The 24,200-nt window shown below is 44.2% G+C and overlaps 1 protein-coding gene across 1 annotated transcript in view; it reads left to right on the forward strand.

The window, feature by feature from the left end:
* The window catches only part of CLTC (clathrin heavy chain), a 166,748-nt gene that overhangs the window by 51,676 nt on the left and 90,872 nt on the right, over window positions 1–24,200 (forward strand). Inside the window, 4 exon segments of the mRNA XM_070735367.1 lie at window positions 7,642–7,743; window positions 7,745–7,850; window positions 13,322–13,590; window positions 24,028–24,189. Of these exon segments, the coding sequence (XP_070591468.1) occupies window positions 7,642–7,743; window positions 7,745–7,850; window positions 13,322–13,590; window positions 24,028–24,189 (639 nt within the window).

Here is a 24,200-nt window from a genome sequence, read left to right on the forward strand (position 1 = left end):
TTCAGCGTTTTTTAGGGGGCAAAGGTGCGTCTTATACTCTGAAAAATACGGTAACTCTTGGAGGGGGTCCATGGCCACCAAAACTATTTAAAGGTGGTCTGTGGTGAAGAAAACATTGAGAACCACTGACTTAGGGCATACCTTCTGTTAACTTTATAGTTGAATCAAAAGAGGCAGACGGGTTTAATAAATTACTATTAACACAGTTTCCTTTGATGCAGCTGAATGGTTTGCTTATGGTTTGTAAACTATGACTAGAAAATTTGTGTATTGTGTATGCCTTACCGGTCTGGTTTAATCAATGACATAGTGAAACAAACAATGGCTTAGTGTTGGCGTACAAATTAAACTAATACCCTACTCTAAAAATGTGCTCTGCTGCTAAAGTGTCCGGATTTTAAAATGTTCCATTGTCAAGCGTTTTAACTGTTGCTACAAATGCTAGCTATTAGCATTACGGTCTATTGATTACCTATTGCTGGAGTTCCGTACAATGTAATGCTTCCACAGTCACTGAATTTAAACATGCCTGGGATAAACATATATCCATCCTAAGATAAAATAAATAAAATAGTATAAGGGCAGACTAGATGGATCATGAGGTCTTTTTCTACCCTCAATGTTTCTATGTTTCTTCCCCCTCCCCCAAGAGGCAATGAATTATTTAATTTCTTTCCCCAGTCTGTCTGAATGGCAATTTGGGAATTGTACTTGAACAAAGATTTGGGCCACAATAAAAACTAGAAAATCTTTAGTATGCTTTTGAAGAAAATATTAGTTAAAAGCCACTGGTGTTTGCTATTCTGCACATAAATTACCCTTAAAGACCTATTTCATGGACTTCTGGTGTGATACTATTTTTATCACAGTAAGCAATGGTTAGTTTTAATTATGTTTGTTAGAGTGCTTCCTTGGTTTGGCTTGCATTGGGTTGTATGGTGGAGCATTAAAAATGTAGCGGCTTATTCAGCAAACAATGCCTTAATGCACTCTATAAATCAAGCATGTTTTGTTGTTAGGACAAAACATTTGGTGAGTCATGTTATATTATGTTTTCCTTTGCTTGGTATGCCAAATAACTTAACAAAATAAGGTTTTTTTTAACCAAATAACATAAAAGAATTTATTATACAGAGATAGGTTGATATGCATTAAGGAGAATTCTTAATGGGTGAACAGTGCAGTTAGGCAGTAGGGAAAGCAAGTAGGATGCTTGACTGCATAGCTAGAGGTATAACAAGCAGGAAGAGGGAGATTATGATCCCGCTATATAGAGTGCTGGTGAAACCACATTTGGAATACTGTGTTCAGTTCTGGAGACCTCACCTACAAAAAGATATTGACAAAATTGAATGGGTCCAAAGAGGGGCTACAAGAATGGTGGAAGGTCTTAAGCATAAAACGTATCAGGAAAGACTTAATGAACTCAATCTGTATAGTCTGGAGGACAGAAGGAAAAGGGGGGACATGATCGAAACATTTAAATATGTTAAAGGGTTAATTAAGGTCCAGGAGGGAAGTGTTTTTAATAGGAAAGTGAACACAAGAACAAGGGGACACAATCTGAAGTTAGTTGGGGGGAAAATCAAAAGCAACATGAGAAAATATTATTTTACTGAAAGAGTAGTAGATCCTTGGAACAAACTTCCAGCAGACGTGGTAGATAAATCCACAGTAACTGAATTTAAACATGCCTGGGATAAACATATATCCATCCTAAGATAAAATACAGAAAATAGTATAAGGGCAGACTAGATGGACCACGAGGTCTTTTTCTGCCGTCAGACTTCTATGTTTCTATGTAATTTTGCAAATAAATGATATATATTTGGTTTTCTTCTCATGGGTATAGGGGACGATTGCATACCTGAGATCTTCCCCTAATATATAACTGCAGTTAAGTGAATCATTCAGTTTAGAAAATTTGTCTTCCCCATTGACTTTGCTGGGCAGAAGCCAGCTGGGAAGGTTTCAATTGGTGATCATTTGATCCTAGAATCCTCCATCTAAATAAATACATGCCACAGTTTCTAAGCAGGTTTTGATCATTTTTCTTTTTGGGGGGGGGGGAGATGCAGTAAAGATACTTTTCGCATTGCTATTATTAGCTTCAAGCAGTTGCTAAATGAATGGTTGAAAGTTGAGGACTACCTGTAATTGGACAATTATAGGCTACTACTACTTTATTACCCAGGCAAGGCCTCAGGGTAGGATTGTGTTTCTGTAAAAGACTTTGTAATATGCTTCTTAAAGGCTAAAATTCTCCAGGAATACACAGAGTTAGATATAGGGAAAGAATCATTGAAAGGTAGCATAAAAACTCTGGTGGTCTCCAGATATAGGTTATCTTTGACTACATTTGAGCCCAGAATTAATGTTGCCAAGTGAGAAATTTATTAAGTGAGATTTGCCCCATGTTACGATCTTTCTTGCCACGTTTGTTAAATAACACAGTTGGGACGTGAATCTGGTGTTGCAAAAGGGGGCCACATGACCTTGAGTACTGCAACGTTCATCGATATGAACTTATCAAGCATCCAAATGCAATTCACGTGCCCATGGGGATGCTGCGACGGTCATAAGGGTGAAAAAACGGTCATAATGGTCTCCCCTTTTTTCCAGGGCTGTTGTCACTTCGAATGGTCACTAAACGAACAGTTGCAAGTCGAGGACTATCTGTATTTCATAGAACATAAAAGTGTAGTACTGGAAGGGACCTAAGAAGTCTTCTAGTCCAGCAGTCCCAGAAGTTGGTTCTAACTGGTTGTATAGAACCGGTAGTAAACCATTCATTCATTCATTCATTCATTCCCAGCGACCAGTTAGGTCCCACAGAGTGGGCCTTCTCCGGGTCCCGTCAGCTAAACAATGTCGTTTGGCGGGGGCCAGGGGAAGAGCCTTCTCTGTGGCGGCCCCAGTCCTCTGGAACCAACTCTCCCTGGAGATTAGAATTGCCCCCACCCTCCTCGCCTTTCGTAAGCGCCTTAAAACCCACCTCTGCCGTCAGGCATGGGGGAACTGAGATAATCTTTCCCCCTAGACCTTTACAATTTTATGCATGGTATGTTTGTTTGTAGGTATGATTGGTTTTAAAATAAGGGTTTTTTAGTTGTTTTAGTACTGGATTTACATGCTGTTTTTATTATTGTTGTTAGCCGCCCCGAGTCTACGGAGAGGGGCGGCATACAAATCCAATGAATGAATGAATGAATGAATGAATTCATTCATTCATTCATTCATTCATTCATTCATTCTTGTCTGTGCCGTCTAGTCCCAGGGGACTCAGGGTGGCTTACAATAATATAAATGCAATACAACAACAACAACAACAATAATAATAATGTCAAATCTAAATACCAAACTATAAAAAAAACCCATTATAAAATCCACAATTGTCATGGAGTCATGGCCTCCGCTATCTTGTTTTTAGCTTTGCACTTAATCTGTTTTTTGCTTCTGTGCATGCGTAGCAGCTGTTTTTAGCATTGTGCATGTGCAATGTAGTCCCAAATCTAGTCCCAAATATCTAAAAGGCTTCATATCCCTTGGAAAATTGCTCTCAGCATCTAGCCTTGCCTGCCCTTGTCCGGGCCGCATAACAAAAGGCCACAGCCCTAAACAGCGGCCCACCCTGCCTGTTATCAGAGGCTGCAAGGAAGGATTCAACAGAATTTGAGAAGGCGGACCCTTCACGAGGCCCATGAAATGTCACTGATAATATGGGAAAGACCACACAGTGAATTTCACGGCCTGAGTTCTCGCATCCGTTCGTACGGGAGCGATTCTAGAAAACCTGTGAGGAAACACAAACCGGTTGCCTTGAATGAATCACTCCGGGGTAGGAAAAAGACTGTATCTTGCATAAGCATGGAAGTGAAACTTCCAGAGAAATTGCTGCAGAAGGGAAATCTCTTTCGAAAGAAATGGCCCTCGGAGTTCTGTTCTTTCCTGGATGAATGACTGTCCTAGGCCTCCCAGCTAAGTAGGAAGTGAATGTTAGTGTGACCCCCTTAACTGCAAACCACAATCGGGTAGTTGCTTAAACATGGTTTTTAAGAAAAGAGAATATGCGCTGAAGGCTGCTTAAATTTCATGGCCGATTCCTAAGCCGCATATGCAGCGGTGGTTAAATCCTCTTGAAGTAAGAAAACGTCGGGTTGCTTAGTAATAGCTGCTGAAGGGGGCACATCCCAAGTACAACTAATGTGGAACAGCAGCTTTTTAGCTTTCCGTTTTTAAAGGAACCCTCGTCCACCAGTAAGCAAAAGATACTTTGCTTTGCTGTTGCCTTAGACCAGGGGTGGGCAATTAATTTTGCCATAGGGCCGCATGAGAAATTGGGATGGTTTTAAAGGGCCGGACTAATATAATTAACTCAGTTCTACCCAATACTGTATATTATTGGGTAGAACTGAGTTAATTATATTATATTGCCTCCCATGTTGACTGTATGACTGTAACTTGTTGCTTATATCCTAAGATTTTTATTAATACAGTGATCCCTCGAGTTTCGCGATCTCGATCTTCGTGAAACGCTATATCGCGATTTAAAAAAAAACATTAAAAATAATTTTTTAAAAAACCACTTCCGCGTTTGGCTTCGGGAGTCAGCTGGGAAGCGGCGCGGCTGTTTTAAAAGGTCGCAGCCGGCCTGGGGGGCTTCCCAGCACCCCCCCCGAACCCCCAACCCGGGTTCGGGGGGGTGCTGGGAAGCCCCCCAGGCCGGCTGCGACCTTTTAAAACAGCCGCGCCGCTTCCCAGCTGAGTCCTGAAGCCAAACGCCAAAGGCGAACTTCCGCGTTTGGCTTCAAGACTCAGCTGGGAAGCGGCGCGGCTGTTTTAAAAGGTCGCAGCCGGCCTGGGGGGCTTCCCAGCACTCCCCCGAACCCGGGTGGCCGGGCGAGCAGCGAGCGAACGGCGGGTGGCCGGGCGAGCGGGTGCTGCAATCTGTTGGCTTCCGCACTTTCGTCGCTCCCCACCTCCACCATCTGCGCATGCGCGGGCCATGAAAAAAAGGGCGCGCATGCGCAGATGGTGTTTTTACTTCCGCAACCCTACATCGCGAAAAATCGATTATTGCGAGGGGTCTTGGAACGGAACCCTCGCGATAATTGAGGGATCACTGTATTGCTCCTTCATTGCTTATTTGACCCCTATGACAATCGTTAAGTGTTGTACCACATGATTCTTGACAAATGTATATTTTATTTTATGTACGCTGAGAGCATATGCACCAAGACAAATTCCTTGTGTGTCCAATCACACTTGGCCAATAAAATTCTATTCTATAGTTGACCTGTGAAAACTGTAAGATCCCTCTCTTTATAGTTTAGCTGAATTGAACCATTACCTGCTATACTTCACTTTTGGTACCTTATGATTCATGACCGATAGAAATCTCCTTTGAAAGAACACATACCTGCTAAGAAGATTCTTCCATTTATGGAAAATGCTAGTTGTATACTTAGTTCTGCATCTGTACTTATAGATACAAGGCAAGGGAATTCTTGTTGAATTATTATGGAGTTATGTTGTGCATGACACTTTGTCCAATGTATTAATGTATTATTAATAAACGTTGGTATAGAATTTTTTGGGGGGGAAAGAGAAACTCTGTGATAGATTGTCCTGGCTTAATGTAAAAATAAAATAAATTAATCTGGGCATAATTTTTATATTTTCTTCCAGACCTTATATGGCACCTTGATTAATTCAGTAGCTATTGAGTAGCTCAGATTATTATTTTACATTAATTGTAATGACATCTTGATCCTATTTAACCAGGATAGTGATGGTATGAGTAGTAACAGAGATTAGCTGGCTACTCTGCCAAAGGTTTAGTGCCTGTCAGCTAACAACGTTTTTAAAATACCGTAAGTAGAAACAATCTTTCAACAGTCAGGGGGAAAAGTCCTGCCATTGTAGTAAATTCTCAATTTCCATCCATAATTGGCAGTGAAATTTCCATTCCTAGTTTTTATAGAATAGAATAGAATTTTTATTGGCCAAGTGTGATTGGACACACAAGGAATTTGTCTTGGTGCATATGCTCTCAGCGTACATAAAATAAAATATACATTTGTCAAGAATCTTGTGGTACAACACTTACCGGTAATGATTGTCATAGGGGTCAAATAAGCAATGAAGAAGCAATATTAATAAAAATCTTAGAATATAAGCAACAAGTTACAGTCATACAGTCAACATGGGATGAAATTGGTGAAAGGAATGATGAGAAAAACTAGTAGAATAGAAGTGCAGATTTAGCAGAAAGTCTGACAGTGTTAAGGGAATTATTTGTTTAGTAGAGTGATGGCGTTCGGGAAAAAAAACCTGTTCTTGTGTCTAGTTGTCTTGGTGTGCAGTGCTCTGTAGCGATGTTTTGAGGGTAGGAGTTGAAACAATTTGTGTCCAGGATGTGAGGGGTCAGTAAATATTTTCCCCGCCCTCTTTTTGACTCGTGCAGTATACAGGTCCTCAATGGAAGGCAGGTTGGCAGCAATTGTTTTTTCTGCAGTTCTGATTCTCCTCTGAAGTCTGTGTTGGTCCTGTTGGGTTGCAGCACCAAACCAGACAGTTATAGAGGTGCAGATGACAGATTCAATGATTCCTCTGTAGAACTGTATCAGCAGCTCCTTGGGCAGTTTGAGCTTCCTGAGCTGGCGCAGAAAGAACATTCTTTGTTGTGCTTTTTTGATGATGTTTTTGATGTTAGGTGACCATTTTAGGTCTTGAGATATGATAGAACCTAGAAATTTAAAGGTCTCTACTGTTGATACTGTGTTGTCTAGTATTGTGGGAGGTGGAAGGGTTTCTCTTAAAGTCTACCACCATTTCTACGGTTTTGAGTGTGTTATGTGGTTTGGTTTGGAAGGGACCTTGGAGGATTTCTAGTCTAACCCCCTGGAGCATTCAAAACTTCGAGAGGCAAGTTGTTCCACTGATTAATTGTTCTTACTGTCAGGAAATTTCTCCTTAGTTCTAGGTTGCTTCTCTCCTGGATTAGTTTCCATACGTTGCTTATTGTTGTTGTTGTTGTTGTTGTTGTTGTTAGCAATACAACCCAGCAAACGAGATCACTATGCTGGATTTCGTATTTCTTCACCAGTTGGGTGCTTCCCAAGCACCTAGGACTGCGTGATGTAGTGGTGAATTATGTATGCTGATCCCAATAAAGTGGCATTTTGTAATTGACAGATGGAGATTTTGACAATTTTGATGGCTTTCAAATGTCCACTGAGATCCTGTCTCCTGGGACTGCAATGTCAATGATCCATACTTTCTTTTTTCTCCGCAATCAGGATGTCTGGTGTATTATGTTTCAAAATTTGGTCAATCTGAAGTTGGAAGTCCCACAGTAGTTTTTCTTGCTCATTTTCAACCACTTTTTTGGGCTTATGATCCCACCAGTTCTTCTATTTCTTCTTCCTCTTCTTCCTCTTCTTCCTCTTCTTCCTCTTCTTCCTCTTCTTCCTCTTCTTCCTCTTCTTCTTCTTCTTCTTCTTCTTCTTCTTCTTCTTCTTCTTCTTCTTCTTCTTCTTCTTCTTCTTTCTTCTTCTTCTTCTTATTGCTATTGCTATTAGCAATGAAAGAGGGTTGAAATACTCATTGAAACCTTGATATTCCTGTTGTGTTTTTTAGCTCCAGAACCTGGGTATCAACCCAGCCAACATCGGCTTCAGTACTTTGACCATGGAGTCCGACAAATTCATCTGCATACGAGAGAAAGTGGGAGAGCAGGCCTCAGGTGGTCATCATTGATATGAACGACCCGAACAATCCGATCCGCCGGCCAATTTCAGCCGATAGCGCCATCATGAACCCTGCTAGCAAAGTGATTGCCCTCAAAGGTATGAAAAAATGTTTTCCAGCCAATTTCCCGTTTTATGATTCCAAGGCTTGGATTTTAATGTGTCTTCTGAGGTGTCCCAGGGTTCCTTATTTGAACCACAACTGCTAATGAAATAAGCATAAATTTTCATTTTCTCCATGAAAAGCTGTGCTTTGCCCAGTGTTTGCAACAACAATTGTGTGAAAACTAATGGGGTTGATTAGTTCCCAAGCATTCGACCATCTCAACATTATCCTATCTTAAAATGTACGCTTTTAATCTGTGGCAATTGAAAAAAAAAACGGTTCGGTCCTTTTTGAAAAAAAGAAAAGAATTATGGAGGTTTTGTTAAAACGTTTCAGGGCAAAGATGTAGATTCCTCCTGCAAACACAATGCCATTTATTTTCCTAAGGCAGGCACACATTTCCTACCCTGTTACATGCAGAATATCTCCTGGTGTAGATCATTGAAGGGGTAAATCGAAATGAAATTATAGTTCCTCTTACATGATTATGGGGGTGGCATGGTGGCTAGGATTCAGAGCTTGTTGGTGGGAAAGCCGGCAGCCCAGTGTTCAAAACCAAGGGCCACGCCACGGCTGAGCTCACGTCCTCGCCTCAACTCCTGCCAGCCTGGCAATTTGAAAGCATGCAAATGCAAGTAGATAAATAGGTATCACCTTGGTGGTAAAGTAACACTGTTCTGTGATGTAATACTAGCCAAAATGTCAAGGTTCAATGGCCTTGAAATGGATGTTGAGCACTGCCCCACTAGAAAAGGGATGGTGAACCTTTTTTGGTTTGCATGCCAAAAAAAGCACACGCCCACATCCAGTCCCTTCCCCACAAAAACAGCCCTCTGTGCACGTGCAAAATCCCCTCCCCATCTTCACTGATGCGCACAAGCCCTCACTGAAGCCTGGGATGGTGAAAAATGGCCAAAGCGGAAATTTGGAAAAACGGACTTTCCTGTTTGCCCGATTGTGTTATTTTTTTGCACTCCGGGGCTTCAGGAAACGTCATTTGAAGCCTCTGGAATGCTAAAAAAACAGCACAATGGGCAAAATGGAGATCCGTTTTTCCAAACTTCCTGTTTGCCCTTTGGGCTTTTTTTTCATACTCTGGGGCTTCAGAGAAGCTTTCCTGTGTCAGGCCGAAGCCATCAAAACGATCAAAGCCTCCGGAGGGCGAAATGGCCTTCCCCAAAGCCGAAAATCAGCTGACTAGAGTGCGCACGCACGCTTGGAGATGCCATAGGGCAAAACCTGGTGTGCCCTCTGCTATGGCTCTAGGTGCCACCTGTGACCTGCGTGCCATAAGTTCTCCATCACTGCCCTAGAATCAGCAACAGCTAGAGGGGTAAAATCCTCAGGGATGTCTTGCGTTATGGGTCCCTAAGCCCCAATCCGTGGACCAGCATTGATCTACAGCATGCCAGGTTGGGGGCCACTGCCTTACGCAACTAATTTAATTTACAGTGATACCTCGTCTTACAAACGCTTCATCATACAAACTTTTCGAGATACAAACCTGGGGTTTAAGATTTTTTTGCCTCTTCTTACAAACTATTTTCACCTTACAAACCCACCGCCGCCGCTGGGATGCACCGCCTCCGGACTCCCGTTGCCAGCGAAGCACCTGTTTTTGCGCTGCTGGGTTTCCCACGAGGCTCCCCTCTATGGGAAACACCACCTCTGGACTTCCGTGTTTTTGTGATGCTGCAGGGGAATCCCAGCAGCACAAAAACGGGCACTTCGCTGGCAACGAAATTCCGGAGGTGGAGGTGGGGAATCCCAGCGAGGGGAGCATCAGTGAAATCGCAGCATCGCAAAAATACAGAGGTCCGGAAGTTGGGTTTCGAGGACTTTGGTGTTTTTGCGATGCTGCAATTTCACTGATGCTCCCTTCACTGGGAAACCCCACCTCCGGACCTCCGTTGCCAGCGAAGCGCTTGTGTTTGCGCTGCTGGGATTCCCCTGCTGGGATTTCCCTGCAGCATCACAAAAACACAGAAGTCCAGAGGTGGGGTTTCCTATGGAGGGGAACCTCAGGGGAATCCCAGCAGCACAAAAACGGGCACTTCGGCTGGCGAAAGGGGTGAATTTTGGGCTTGCACACATTAATCACTTTTCCACTGATTCCTATGGGAAACATTGTTTCGTCTTACAAACTTTTCACCTTAAGAACGTCATCCCGGAACCAATTAAGTTTGTAAGACAAGGTATCACTGTATTTGATTTATATGCCACCTAATCCCCTAGGACTCAGGATTGTAGTTACATTCTACCTTAGGACTCTTATGGTCACAGCCCACGTCCAACTTGAACTATCTTTTACAATGGATGATAAATGTCTTGGATAAACCAGTTCCTCTCTCTCCCCCCCCCCCCCGAAGCACAGCAAATCTGCCTCCAGTAATGTCCCACAGATTGCCACGTGTTTTTTTAAAATTCTTTTTGCCTCCCCATGGTGGATAAACTTAAGCTTTCAACTGTCTCATTACAGCAGCGTCCTCTTTTTCTGACGGCTTTAATGTTTTATCACTATTTTTGTCACACTTCCTAATGCTTTCTTGTGTGTGCAGATGGTGAGTTACCTCTGTTTCAGATTGTATTTGCCTTTGTCCTGTTTTATGAAAAGAGAATGCAAAAAAAAAAAAAGATTTTTTTTTTTTAGAAGGCCAAAAATTTAGCGTGGCTGCATTATTAAAGGGGGCTACAGATGTGCAAAACTCAGTGATTTCAGGAATGGGATGTTCCAGAATGCTTCGGAACATTTCCTGAATTAGTCAGTTCTGTACATCTCTAACAAGGACCTTCTCTTCCGTTGTGTGAAAATTTGGTTTTCAGCCCTTGGTGACAATTGGGAAGGAGGGGGAAATAACCGAATGCTCGAACCTATAAGCGTTTCTGCTTGGGTACGCATTGGGCTTTTTATAAATGGGACAGAGACTTACAATATCATATCTGGCTGTATATTGCTTTTTGTGTATTCTGTATATAATGTGGGGTGGGTGGGTGCTGAAACGAAGCCTTTCGGGCTTTCAAAGAAAAAAGAACAAGTCTTAGCCTATTGATTTATGTATATAAATATTGATTTATATCCCACCCACCCCAATTCAATTCAGGATTCAAGACAATTCTCATTAGTACACCTCCCTTCTTGTAAAGCTAACCCTCCTAAAATCCATGGTCATGTAGGGTTGTGGTTGTTGTTGTTGTTGTTGTTTTTAAAAAATCAGCTTAACCTTCTATTTAAAGGACAACATCTGAATATGGAATCTAACTCTTTGGACAAGTGTGAGTCTTTAACCCTCAAATTTAGTGTTTTAATAGCTTTGAAAGTCATTACCTGCGTAGTTCCAGTGCTTGGTGCTCCTTTGGATTGAAGTGGTGCAGTCTTGTGGGGCTGGTAGCATCCTTGGAAGTATCTGTAGCCCCATCTCTTAGTCCTCCTCCCCCAAGCTTTTTAGCCTGTTCTCCTCTTGTTCCAGTATATTCGCTTCTAGCCTCCCCTGCTCCCCTCTCCCACAAATATAATATCTTTATGTAGAGGTATATTCTCTTCCCTGTGTTTGTCCTTTAAACGACATTATCCATGTTGTATAGTGGGATGGGGGACTAGGGCCCTTTAATGATTTGTGGACTTCAAATCCCAGAATTCCAGAGCCAGAAATTCTGGGAGTTGAAGTTCACAAGTCATAAAAGAACCATGTTCCCCACACCTGCTTTACGGAAATCGACATGTCTGGGGACTGGGGGGGGTGTAATTTCACAGGGTCCTGCTTATTTGTGTTTTACCCCTTCTGTATCCTACATTTCCACAAAGAGCTTCAAAGGAGGATCCAAAGGGCGGTTCTCATTTTATTCACAGAGTGCTCATGTATGGCAGATTAGGGAGGTTAGATTAGATTATATGGAAGGCTATTTCCTGAATTGCAGAGGAATTCAGACTCACATCTTCCTGGTTTGTGGGACTCCGCTAAGGCACACTTAACACCATATAGCAATTGCTTTGAAAGTACTAGTAGAAGAAATTATTTGTAGCTCAGGGTTGAACAATGGGGTTCTTGGTACTCTCTGAGCTTGGTTGTTTTCTTGCAGAAAGCATTTCATTACCCAACTAGGCAATATTATTTATTAGATTATATCATCAGTGCTAGGAGGGAGTGGGGTTTTCTCTCATTTTATATACAAATGACTTGTCCCGTCTGTATTGGTGGGGTCACTCATAGTGATTCCTTGACTAGGCTGTTGTTGGGAGACTTGCAGCAACATTCCAACGGGTCCAAAGACGGGCTACAAGAATGGTGGAAGGTCTTAAGCATAAAACGTATCAGGAAAGACTTCATGAACTCAATCTGTATAGTCTGGAGGGCAGAAGGAAAAGGGGGAACATGATCGAAACATTTAAATATGTTAAAGGGTTAAATAAGGTCCAGGAGGGAAGTGTTTTTAATAGGAAAGTGAACACAAGGACAAAGAGGACACAATCTGAAGTTAGTTGGGGGAAAGATCAAAAGCAACGTGAGAAAATATTATTTTACTGAAAGAGTAGTAGATGCTTGGAACAAACTTCCAGCAGACGTGGTAGATAAATCCACAGTAACTGAATTTAAACATGCCTGGGATAAACACATATCCATTGTAAGATAAAATACAGAAAATAGTATAGATGGACCATGAGGTCTTTTTCTGCCATCAGACTTCTACGTTTCTATTATCACCAACACTGACAGAGTAAGCCATTGGTACATAAACTGAGAGTTTATCTACTCAGTTTCAGCACTGATGATGTTACGTAGTTGAGTAATGAAACGTCTTCAGCCAAGTTCAGAGGACCCCACTTTGAAAGTTGGCAGCATGATCCACATTGAACTTAATTCTCTGGGTATTTCTCTTGGTGACCTGCACCCCACTTTTCCTAATTGTGAATGTACTCTCTCCCCTTTCTAACCCTTGTGCTTCCTGTATGTTTTAGTCCACAAAGATGCGTTAAGGGCAACGTTTTGTTTAAAAAGCCAAACTTACAATCCATCTAACAAAGCACCCGCACGATAAGACAAGGCAGCGATCCCCATATTTCTCCTAGATACAGATATTAACGTGTGTGTTGCACTGATGTTGTATGTCTTGATGTACTTTTTAATCTTCTCAAGCAAGACGTGAAATGAGTTGCTTGGGTTAAGGATGAGTAACTTTGCATGAATGTTGAGCATCACGAGAGAAAAACCACTTTGTGCTGTAACTGGCTTTGGAGCCGTTAATCAGTTCAGCCCTTGGCTCCCTTAGGACTCACGTAGGACAGAAATGGCATTTGAGAATCGGGCCATTTTTACTGTCAAATTGCCGTGCATGATCCTCTCCCTGGGTTGGGATTTGGATGTCCAGATAGATAATCTTCCGCAAGCTTAAACATCTGTTAGGCTTTTAAAGGGACTAGGCCACCCCGAGGGACGTGGCTCAATTAATCCATGCTCCCTATCTTTAGCCGGGAAGACCCTTCAGATTTTTAACATTGAGATGAAGAGCAAAATGAAGGCTCACACCATGACGGATGATGTCACCTTCTGGAAGTGGATTTCCCTGAACACGGTTGCGCTGGTCACCGACAACGCTGTCTACCACTGGAGCATGGAAGGAGAGTCTCAGCCGGTCAAAATGTTCGACCGTCACTCTAGTCTTACGGGTTGCCAGATTATCAATTACCGCACCGATGCCAAGCAGAAATGGCTGCTCCTGACTGGGATTTCTGCACAGGTAAGGACATAAGGCCACGCGGTGGGTCAGCGGTTAAGACCCTGGTCTTGTGAGCTGGAAAGCTGGCCGACCAGGTTTGAGACTCGAGTGCTGCATGACAGGGTGAGCTCCCACTGCTTGCCCCAGCTCCTCCCAACCAGATAGGGATAAAGATAGGATCTTTATACATAATGAGGATTAGAATAGAATCTTTATTAATAGGAGAGAAATAATAATGGAATAGAATAGAAATTAGAATAGAATAGAATTAGAATTAGAATAGAATTAGAATAGAATAGAAAATAGAATAGAATTAGAACAGAATTAGAATAGAATCTTTATTAATAGGAGAGGAATAATAATGGAATAGAATAGAAATTAGAATAGAATAGAATTAGAATAGAATAGAAAATAGAATAGAATTAGAACAGAATTAGAATAGAATCTTTATTAATAGGAAGGGAATAATAATGGAATAGAATAGAAATTAGAATAGAATAGAAAATAGAATAGAATTAGAACAGAATTAGAATAGAATCTTTATTAATAGGAGAGAAATAAAATGGAATAGAATAGAAATTAGAATAGAATTGAATTAATGATGGAATAGAATAGAATAGAAAATAGAATAGATATAGATGGAGTAGAATAGAATAGAATTTTATTGGCCAAGTGTGATTGGACACACAAGGAATTTGTCTCGGTGCATATGCTCTCAGCGTACATAAAAGAAAATATATATTTGTCAAGAATCATGTGGTACAACACTTAATGATTGTCATAGGGGTCAAATAAGCAATGAAGGTTAGAATTAGAATAGAATATTATAGAATAGAATAGAATAACACAGTTAGGGACCTTGGAGGGTCTTTTAGTACAACACCTTGCTTAGGCAGGAAATCCTATACCAGTGATGGTGAACCTTTTTGGCACCAAGTGGCCAAATCGGAACATGTGTGCATGTACCAGAAACCTGAAGACCAGATGGCTGGCAGGCGCAGGCCTGTTTTTTGGCCGGTTTTGGGAGGCTTTTTCCAGGCTGGTTTTGGCCATTTTCAGGGAGGTTTTTGGGTCATTTCCCACCCACAAGCTTCCCATAAAACAACCTGAAAATATCCCCCAAAACAGCCAGAAATATGACCAGAAAACAGCTTGTTAATAGCCCCAAAACGGCCTGGGAAGTGGTCTGAAAAATGGCCCAGAAACGGCCTGGGTTTTGGCCATTTTCAGACCATTTTCCAGCACTCAGGCACTCGTGAAAATGGCCACCACAAACCAGAAGAGCAGCTGGCGACAGTGCTCGCACCCACAGAGTGGGCTGTGCTTGGCTCCTCTGGCACATGCGTCATAGGTTTGCCATCATGGCCCTATGCCATTTCAGACAAACGGTATAGTTCCAAAGCATGCAATTGCGAGGAGATAAATAGCTACCACTATGGTGGGAAGGTAACAGCGCTCTGTGACATCATGTTGGCCGAGGACCTGTCTTTGGACAGCGTGGGCTCAGTGACCTTGAAATGAAGATGAGCACTGACCCCGACAGTCGGCAACAGCTAACAAAGTAAAATCCGCAGGGACTCCTTTACCTTTTTTTATATCCTAATGGGAATGAGCATTGCCTTAATTAGAGGTGGGATCTGTGCTAGAGGACGTGGGAGAAAGTGGTTACTTTCTCACGTACATTCTATGAGAAAACACCCAAATTTCCCCTCTAGATCTGTTGGGTGTAGCAAAGTTTGGAAATCTTTGTATCCGAGGACAGTCCGTGACCCATTTTAGTTCTACTTCCCTTGCAACCTTGGTATCTCCACACAGTGTTGGCAAAGCCTCAACAGCTAATCTCTCGTAGTAGAAGAGCTCCTGCTATAAACTTCACATTGAAATTTTGTTGGCTACACAAAGAGACCCACATCCTGGGAGCAGAACTTGCTTGGGGTGAATGAAAAGAAAAACATTTCTGATTTTCATTGTATGCGGTGATTCCTAATTCTCCGTACTGAAGGAGCGGGTCCAGCAGTCACATGGGTTGCTCATGTCCAATCCGGTGGAACTGAGCCTAGTGTTAAAAAAGCTTGCCGGATCCGCCCCTTCCCCAGAATTCGCTCAGTTCGCATATCCTGCGGTTGTATTGTGATAGCTCGTTCAACATTCTAACACCTTCCCTTCGATCTTTTTCTTCAAAAGTAGTAAGAATTGTTTTACCATTATTATTTACTTGCACTAATAACGCCAGCCGTTCGTGGCTCGGCTTTTTTCCTTTGGAGAAGTTGCGGTTTCGTTTTCCCCCGGCGGTTTTGCCGTATACGATCCCCGCGGCCGCTTGTGGATTCTTTTAATCCTTTGGCCTGGAGGTTCTGGTGCAAGTATTAATTTATTGATTCTTTATTGTATATAAATATTAAAGGGCTTAAGAAATACCTCCTGCGGAGTGAGACGCCTTTCTAGTCTCCTGGACTTAGTCGATCGCTTCCCCTTTAAGAAATATTCAGAGCGATTTTTCGGCGCGAAGGCCTTCGCGCCCTTTTTAAATTTAGGCCTCTCGTGTTGGCCTCCTGCCAGCCGCGTAGGCCTCAGTCCACCGCGTGGATCCCGGAGCGGGCCTTGGGACGCCCAGGCTAAATTCTCCACCGGCTAAGCCTCCAACCAGAGTGCCTTGGTTTACTTAATTAAAAAGTTTAGGGAGGCTGGCCCCGCTGGATTTGGGGACACGAACTCTGGGTTTGCCCAGATTGCCCTCACGTCTCAGCAGCTTCGAGGCCTCGAAGCAGGATCCATTCCTCTTGGGAAGTCCTTGAAATTCTTCTCCTTATTTATTCAGTTATTGGCTCAGCCTTGTCTTCTGTTAATTGTCAGACTATGGCTACTTTTCCCAAGAGAGGCACAACTAAAGGTCCCAGAGAGGCCAGGCCTACAGGCGATGAGATTACTAGTATCCCCCAGGCCTCTTCCTCCTCTTCTCCAGGGGCCCGCCCCTCGACCAAGGTCACCAGGGCCGAGAAGAGAAGGGACCTAGCCCTACAAAGAATCCATGACAAATCAGCAAAACGTTTAAAAGTGCAGGCCCAAGTACTCAGTAGTCAAGACCCCCCAGAGGCTTCTAGTCTACCTCCTTCTGGGGTCCCTGTGTTATCTCTGGATGAGCCTAACCTAGACAGACCCCAACCTAATCTATGGGGCATAGGTCCAGAGGAACCAGATATTATTGAAGATTCTCCCCAGCCAGGACCCTCCCAGGCCTTTAGGGATTCTTCTGCCATTCCTGCTGATATTTCTAGTTTACCTCCTGAGTTCCAATCTATTTTTGCTGTGTTGTCCAAGGCCATTGATGCCAAACTCTCCACCATCAATGAGCCTCCCTTACCTCCTCCTCCTTCTCGTCTCTCCCGCCCCTTGGGTTCTTCCCCAGCGGTTAGAGCTCCTATTCAGGATGATTCAGATTCCTCTCAGGACGAATATGAGGATATGGAGGATGATGAGGACCCTTTTCAAGGTCTATCAGATGATGAGGAATCCCAAATAAAGGTTCCTTCTCCAATTACCATTTTTCCTTCTCAATTATTCAAATCTCTCCTCCTCAAAGCTAGAATTTCTACGGGATTAGCGGCCCAGGAGAAACAAGCCTCCACTTCCACTGATCCCCCGGAGGAGAATTTACCTTACTTCACAGAGGAACAGGAGGATAACGAGGTAATTCCTATGCCTAAATTGTTTAAAGATGCTTTACTCAAACAGTGGGATTTCCCAGCCTCTGGCCTTAATCCCTCCACCAAAGACAGAAAGTTGTACAAACTTTCCTCTTCCTATGAAGAGCTTCTATCCTTTCCCAGACCGGATGAACCTGTCAAGATCCTTCACTCGGCAGCGGCTGTGCCAGGAGAGGCGGAGGAAGTCCTCCGCCCAGAGGACAAGCGTATTGAACAAATGCTCAAAAGAGGATTCACCGCAGATTCCTGGGCCATTAAAAGTTCTGCAGCAGCCTCCTTTTTCTCCAGAGCCATGCTGCTGTGGCTTCGCCAACTTCAACAGCATATTCCTCCCGATGACTTGAGAGGTCAACAAGACTTCAACAAGGTCTTTGCAGCTGCCCAGTACGTGGCTGATGCCACCTTGCAATCTACCAGATTTTCTGCTAAGTCTATTGCAGCTTCTACAACGGCAAGGAGACTCCTATGGATTCGCCCTTGGCAAGCGGGAGTACGCCAGAAGTGGCAGTTATCCCAGGGACCCTTAAAGCGCGACCTTCTTTTCGGTGATCTTCTGGATCCACTCCTCACGGAAACCACGGACAAGAAGAAAGTTTTGGGTCCAACCACAAAAAAGGCTACCAAAACGCAGTCCTTTCGTCGCCCGGGGCGCCAGCAAGATCAAGCGGCTTCCTATCAGAGATCTCCAGGTCAGTATTCCCCCCGCTTTCGTTCCCAAGGTAGGAACTCCAGGGGTAGAGGTTTTCGCTTCCAAAGGGGAGCTTCCTCTAACAGGGCTTCAAAAAAACCTAGATGGTAATCTTTCCTCTATTCCCATAGGGGGGTCGCCTAGCTCATTTTGCCTCTAATTGGCGCCTCACCTCCAAGGACCCCTGGGTCATTGACACTGTTCAAACAGGCCTTCTCTTAGAATTTATTTCTCCTCCCCCTAAACGTTTTATTTCCTGCCCTTCTCCCAGGTCCTCCTCAGATTGTAATCGTATGGAGGAGGCCATTTCTCATCTATTGTCCATCAGAGCCATTCAACCGGTTCCTTCCGGTCAGAAGGGCCTAGGTTTTTACTCCATCCTATTTATGGTTCCAAAGTCCTCTGGAGGTTGGAGAGCTATTTTGGACTTAAAGAAACTAAACCTATTCATCAAATATAGGAAGTTTAAGATGCACTCCTTATCTTCTATTTTGGCCGCCATTCACACGGGAGATTTCATGGTCTCCTTAGACCTCACTGAGGCCTACCTTCACATTCCTATAGCCAAATGCCACAGAAAATTTTTACGTTTTTCCTTTCAAGGCAGGCATTTCCAGTATAGGGCGATGCCATTTGGCCTTTCCTCGGCCCCTCGGGTCTTTACAAAGCTCTTGGGGTCCCTGGCGGCCTATATCCGGGCGTCTCCCATCCACATTTTATGTTATCTTGATGATATTTTGATTCATGGGAACTCCCTAGAGAAAGTGAAAACAGACCTTTCTGTCACCATGTCAGTCCTTCAGGACCATGGATTTTCCATCAACTTTGAAAAAAGTCACCTCCAACCTTCCACGTCCATCTCACACCTGGGTTCCATTATTAATTCTGAATCCTCCCAGGTTTTTCTCTCTCCTGAGAGAAAACTCAGTATAGGGGAGCTAATTTCTAACATTTTATCTAATTCTTCAGTATCCATAGTAACTCTGTCTTCCCTTTTGGGGAAGATGGTGTCATGCATAGGCATCATTCCCTGGGCTCGCCTTCATGCTAGGGAACTCCAGTGGCTCCTATTACCCTTTCAGAGATCGGGGCACAGCAACTCAAATTGGCGCATTGTCATCCCACCAAGTGTTCGCAGATCCTTCAAGTGGTGGAAGTCTCCGGCCATGGACAAAGGATCCCCGTTCAGGTGCCCGGATCAATTTGTCATCACCACAGATGCCAGTCTATCGGGATGGGGCGCCCACGCCCAGGGGATGATAGCCCAGGGCACGTGGTCCCCGGAGGAAGCTTCCAGGCCAATCAATTGGCTAGAGTTAAGAGCCGTTTCCCTGGCTCTGAAGCATTTCTCTCCTCGCATTCCCAACCGGCACGTTCTCATTCTCACCGACAACATTGCCACAAAAAGCCATATCTGCAGACAGGGGGGCACGAGATCCAAGGCTCTCATGAGGGAGGCCCTCAAGTTAGGCCTTTGGGCGGAAAAACATCTTCGGTCGCTCCTAGCCGATCACATCTCGGGGAGCCTCAACGTCCAGGCGGATTGGCTATCTCGAGCAACGATAGACCCAGGAGAGTGGAACCTCCATCAAGACCTGTTCCATCAAATCAGCCTCAGATTCGGCCTACCAATCCTGGATCTCTTCGCGACCAATGCGAACGCCCAACTCCCTTGCTTCTTTTCCAGATTTCCATCCCCGGGAGCGGAAGCAATCAATGCCCTCCGGAGTCCATGGCCTCCAGGCCTACTCTACGCATTTCCTTCAATTCCAATTCTCCCGGACGTGATTCACAAGGTCCTCACCGAGAGGGCCCGAGTAATCTTAATCGCCCCTCATTGGCCCCGCCGGCCCTGGTTCGCGGATCTCCAACAGCTGTCCGTCCAGGACCCTTGGCGACTCCCCGTTTCGGGGGATATGCTGCGGCAGGGGGCCTCATTCCATCCAGACCCGGAGTGGTTCCACCTCACCGCCTGGCTGTTATCAGGAGAGACTTAGAACTGCGTGGTCATGACCCCGATTCAGTGGAGGTCATTTTAAAGGCCAGAAGGGGTTCGACCAATCGAATCTACGACCACACGTGGTCCAAGTTTCACCAGTGGTGTCTACAGGAAGGTCTTTCCCCTCTGTGCATCCCCATACACAGAATTATTTCCTTCCTCATGCAAGGCTTCCATAAAGGACTTTCCACCAGCACCCTCCGGCGTCATCTGGCAGCCATTTCATCTGTCCTAGGGGGTCCCCGCAGACAGCCTCTCCGATCCTTCCCTGAAGTTCAGGAATTCCTCAAGGGCATAGCCAACCTCAGACCTTCCAAGGTCCACAGGTATCCATCCTGGGATTTGCCTCGGGTTCTCCATTCCCTCACGCAGGCACCATACGAACCCCTAAAATCGGCGTCCCTCAGATACCTATCCTTTAAGGTAGCATTCCTGGTGGCTATTACCTCTGCCCGACGCATTTCGGAGCTGGCTGCCCTCTCAATCAGGCAGGACCTTTGTCAATTCCATCAGGACAAGGTAGTCTTGCGACTGGACCCTACCTTCTTACCCAAGGTCAGTTCCATGTTCCACAGATCTCAGGATATTGTCCTACCTTCCTTCTGCCTCCAACGAGACCATCCCTTGGCAATTAGATGGCACACCCTGGATCTCATCAGAGCGCTGAGAATCTATATCCAACGCACAGGACCCTTTCGGAGGTCAGAAGCACTTTTTATAGCCTATCACCCCAGAGTCATGGGGGCCAAAGTGTCTTCAACAGTAATAGGCCGTTGGATCAGAGGGACTATATCTAAGGCCTATGAGTCGGCCTCCCTCTCAGTTCCAAAGAACATCACTGCGCATTCCACCAGGAGCGCAGCCACCTCGGCCGCTTGGGCGACTCAAGCCCCGTTGGAGGAGGTCTGCAAAGCAGCCACTTGGGCCTCGCCAAATTCCTTCATCAGGCACTACAAGATTGATTCTTACGCTTCAGCGGATGCTGCCTTCGGCAGAAGGGTACTCCAATCCGTTATCTCACACGATAGCAATCTAATCCCACCCTAGGGACCATCTATTGGGTATGTCCCATGTGACTGCTGGACCCGCTCCTTCAGTACGGAGAATAGGCGTTGATTGCTTACCTGAACGCCTCTTCTCGTACGGTGAGCGGGTACAGCAGTCACTTCCCGCCCTTGTATGTGTCTTCTTTATCTTTCTATATCTTTCTTCCTCTAACAATGAGAGTTGAACACTACAGAGCTTCACAGCTGAGCCTAGTCTATGGATTCGCGAATTCTGGGGAAGGGGCGGATCCGGCAAGCTTTTTTAACACTAGGCTCAGTTCCACCGGATTGGACATGAGCAACCCATGTGACTGCTGTACCCGCTCACCGTACGAGAAGAGGCGTTCAGGTAAGCAATCAACGCCTATTCTAAACATTCCTTGATGTAGCCCCCAGTCTTAAAATCCAGGTTTTGACCTCTGTTTTTGAAGACCCCTCCAAGGAACAAAATTACAGTGGTACCTCATCATACGAACTTAATTGGTTCCAGGAGGAGGTTCGTAAGGTGAAACAATGTTTCCCATAGGAATCAATGTAAAAGCAAATAATGCGTGCAAATCCTTCAGGAAAATCCCAAACTTTAGAAGGGAGGCGAACAGAGGGCAGGGAGGAGCAGCTAAAGGGGGCGGGTGGAAGAAGCAAGGCTAGGCTAAAGGGTGAGTGGGAAGGAAGAAAGGCAAGGGGGGTGCCCCTCCCTTTTCTTTCTTCAAAAGACACCCTTTCAGTGCCTCTGCAAGCACGTTGTTCTCTGCAAAATCTTTCCTCCTCCAAGCCGCCCCTCCCTTTTCTTTCTTCAAAAGACACCGTTTCAGTGCCTCCGCAAGCATGTTGTTCTCTGCAAAATCTTTCCTCCTCCAAGCCGCCCCTCCCTTTCTTCAAAAAAGGGGAAAAAAAGAAACCCCTTCATCCCAGCAGCAGCTGCTTGGGTTCGTAAGGTGACAATAGTTCGGAAGAAGAGGCAAAAAAATCTTAAACACCGGGTTGGTATCTTGAAAAGTTCGTTAGAAGAGGCATTCGTAAGATGAGGTACCACTGTATTTTCTTTATGAACCCAAATCTCAACACTTTTTTAAGGTTTTGGCATCCCCAAGACAGCTGGTAATGCAGTGAGATTTGGCTGTTTTAAACGTATTGAAAATAGATTTTTATTTTAATAATGCAGAGCCATAATTATCAGGACAGTGATAGTCACACTTGTTGTGATGGCTGCACTGCTGACATTTGCCTTGTGTAGAGGCCTGCAGTGTTTTCAGTCTCAATGCATACATGCATTTAGAAAAGGCCCTCAGGAATCAGTAATGTAATTAAATGAAATTAGGCAGTTTGTTATCTAAGAGTGCAACCAAGTATAATTCAGATGATGTCTTGTGACCTATGAATAAAGAAATTATCACTTTTTCCACTAGTCTATGGTAGAAGGAATGGCGGAATCTGGAGGCGGAGTTAAAAGAGGCATCACTCTAGAATCCCTACAAATCTAACATCCTTTGAATACTGTGGACCCTTATCTAACTCGAAGCAAGTTGCTAACCCTTGGTTGAAAAGATTCTGGTGCATAGTTTAGCAATAAATGATTTTAATTAGAACTTCACGTATGGATCTAATCGTTTGCACCAGACACAAAAAAAATAAGCACTTGAAAATCATTGCATAAATTGGATTAAAACATTTTTTCAAACTTTCAATGCTTACGTATGCAACCCCTGAGCATGCCTTGAAGCCCCTCCCCATGCAGTTTATCGGGCTCCTTCTGTTAATGTATTGAACTTTTAACTTTTAAAATAATGCATTTAGTTGTGCACCACCCAGAGTCACTCTGGCAGTGAGATGGAAGGTACCTAAATTTGATTAATCTAGGTATATACAAAAGCCAAATGCCACTCACGCATCATCACAAAATCTCCAGAACTTATAAAGCCTACAAACTTGAACCTTGGCACATATGTTCCTCTTGGCTTCTAGGTGCTCACTAAGGAAGGATTTGTTTAGTGTATGATGAGAACACGGCAAAAGACACCAAGGAATCAAGGAATGGCCAGATAGAAGGATCACTACAGGAAACCAATCTGGGTGAATCTGAGCCAAATTAGAGTCTCTTCAGTTCGGTAGTTTCCTGTTGCTTTTCAGAAGCCTCTCAGGGTTAAGAAAAGGAAAGGAGACGCAAATTAAAAAGGGATGTATGAGGGGGGAAATACCATTTCTGATCATTTGAAGAAGATTTGGACCCTCTTATATAGAGCGCTGGTGAGACCACATTTGGAGTACTGTGTTCAGTTCTGGAGACCTCACCTACAAAAAGATATTGACAAAATTGAACGGGTCCAAAGACGGGCTACAAGAATGGTGGAAGGTCTTAAGCATAAAACGTATCAGGAAAGACTTCATGAACTCAATCTGTATAGTCTGGAGGACAGAAGGGAAAGAGGGGACATGATCGAAACATTTAAATATGTTAAAGGGTTAAATAGGGTTCAGGAGGGAAGTGTTTTTGATAGGAAAGTGAACACAAGAACAAGGGGACACAATCTGAAGTTAGTTGGGGGAAAGATCAAATGCAACATGAGAAAATATTATTTTACTGAAAGAGTAGTAGATCCTTGGAACAAACTTCCAGCAGACGTGGTTGGTAAATCCACAGTAACCGAATTTAAACATGCCTGGGATAAACATATATCCATTGTAAGATAAAATACAGGAAATAGTATAAGGGCAGACTAGATGGACCATGAGGTCTTTTTCTGCCGTCAGTCTTCTATGTTTCTATGTTTCTCTTCAAATGTACAGTCTGGATGCCAAATGTTTAAAGCAGGGGACTCCCAACTGGGCCGTTTTATTAAGGCTTGTGGACTTCAACTCCCAGAATTCCATGGCTGGCTGAGGAATTCTGGGAGTTGGAAGTCCACAAGACTTAAAGCACCCTGGTTTGCCAGGGGAGCGGGGGTTCCCCTGGCTTAAAGTGTACTCGTAGCTTAATCCTATAGGGTCAATGTTCTCACGACCCCTTCCTTTCTTCTCTTAAAGCAAAACCGTGTCGTCGGAGCCATGCAGCTTTATTCTGTGGATAGGAAAGTGTCGCAACCCATCGAAGGCCACGCTGCCAGTTTTGCCCAATTCAAGATGGAAGGCAACACGGAAGAATCCACTCTGTTCTGCTTCGCAGTGCGGGGGCAAGCCGGAGGCAAGGTGAGCCTGTG

Source organism: Erythrolamprus reginae, chromosome 1 (assembly GCF_031021105.1).
Source record: "Erythrolamprus reginae isolate rEryReg1 chromosome 1, rEryReg1.hap1, whole genome shotgun sequence".
In the NCBI taxonomy this organism is placed as follows: domain Eukaryota; kingdom Metazoa; phylum Chordata; class Lepidosauria; order Squamata; family Dipsadidae; genus Erythrolamprus; species Erythrolamprus reginae.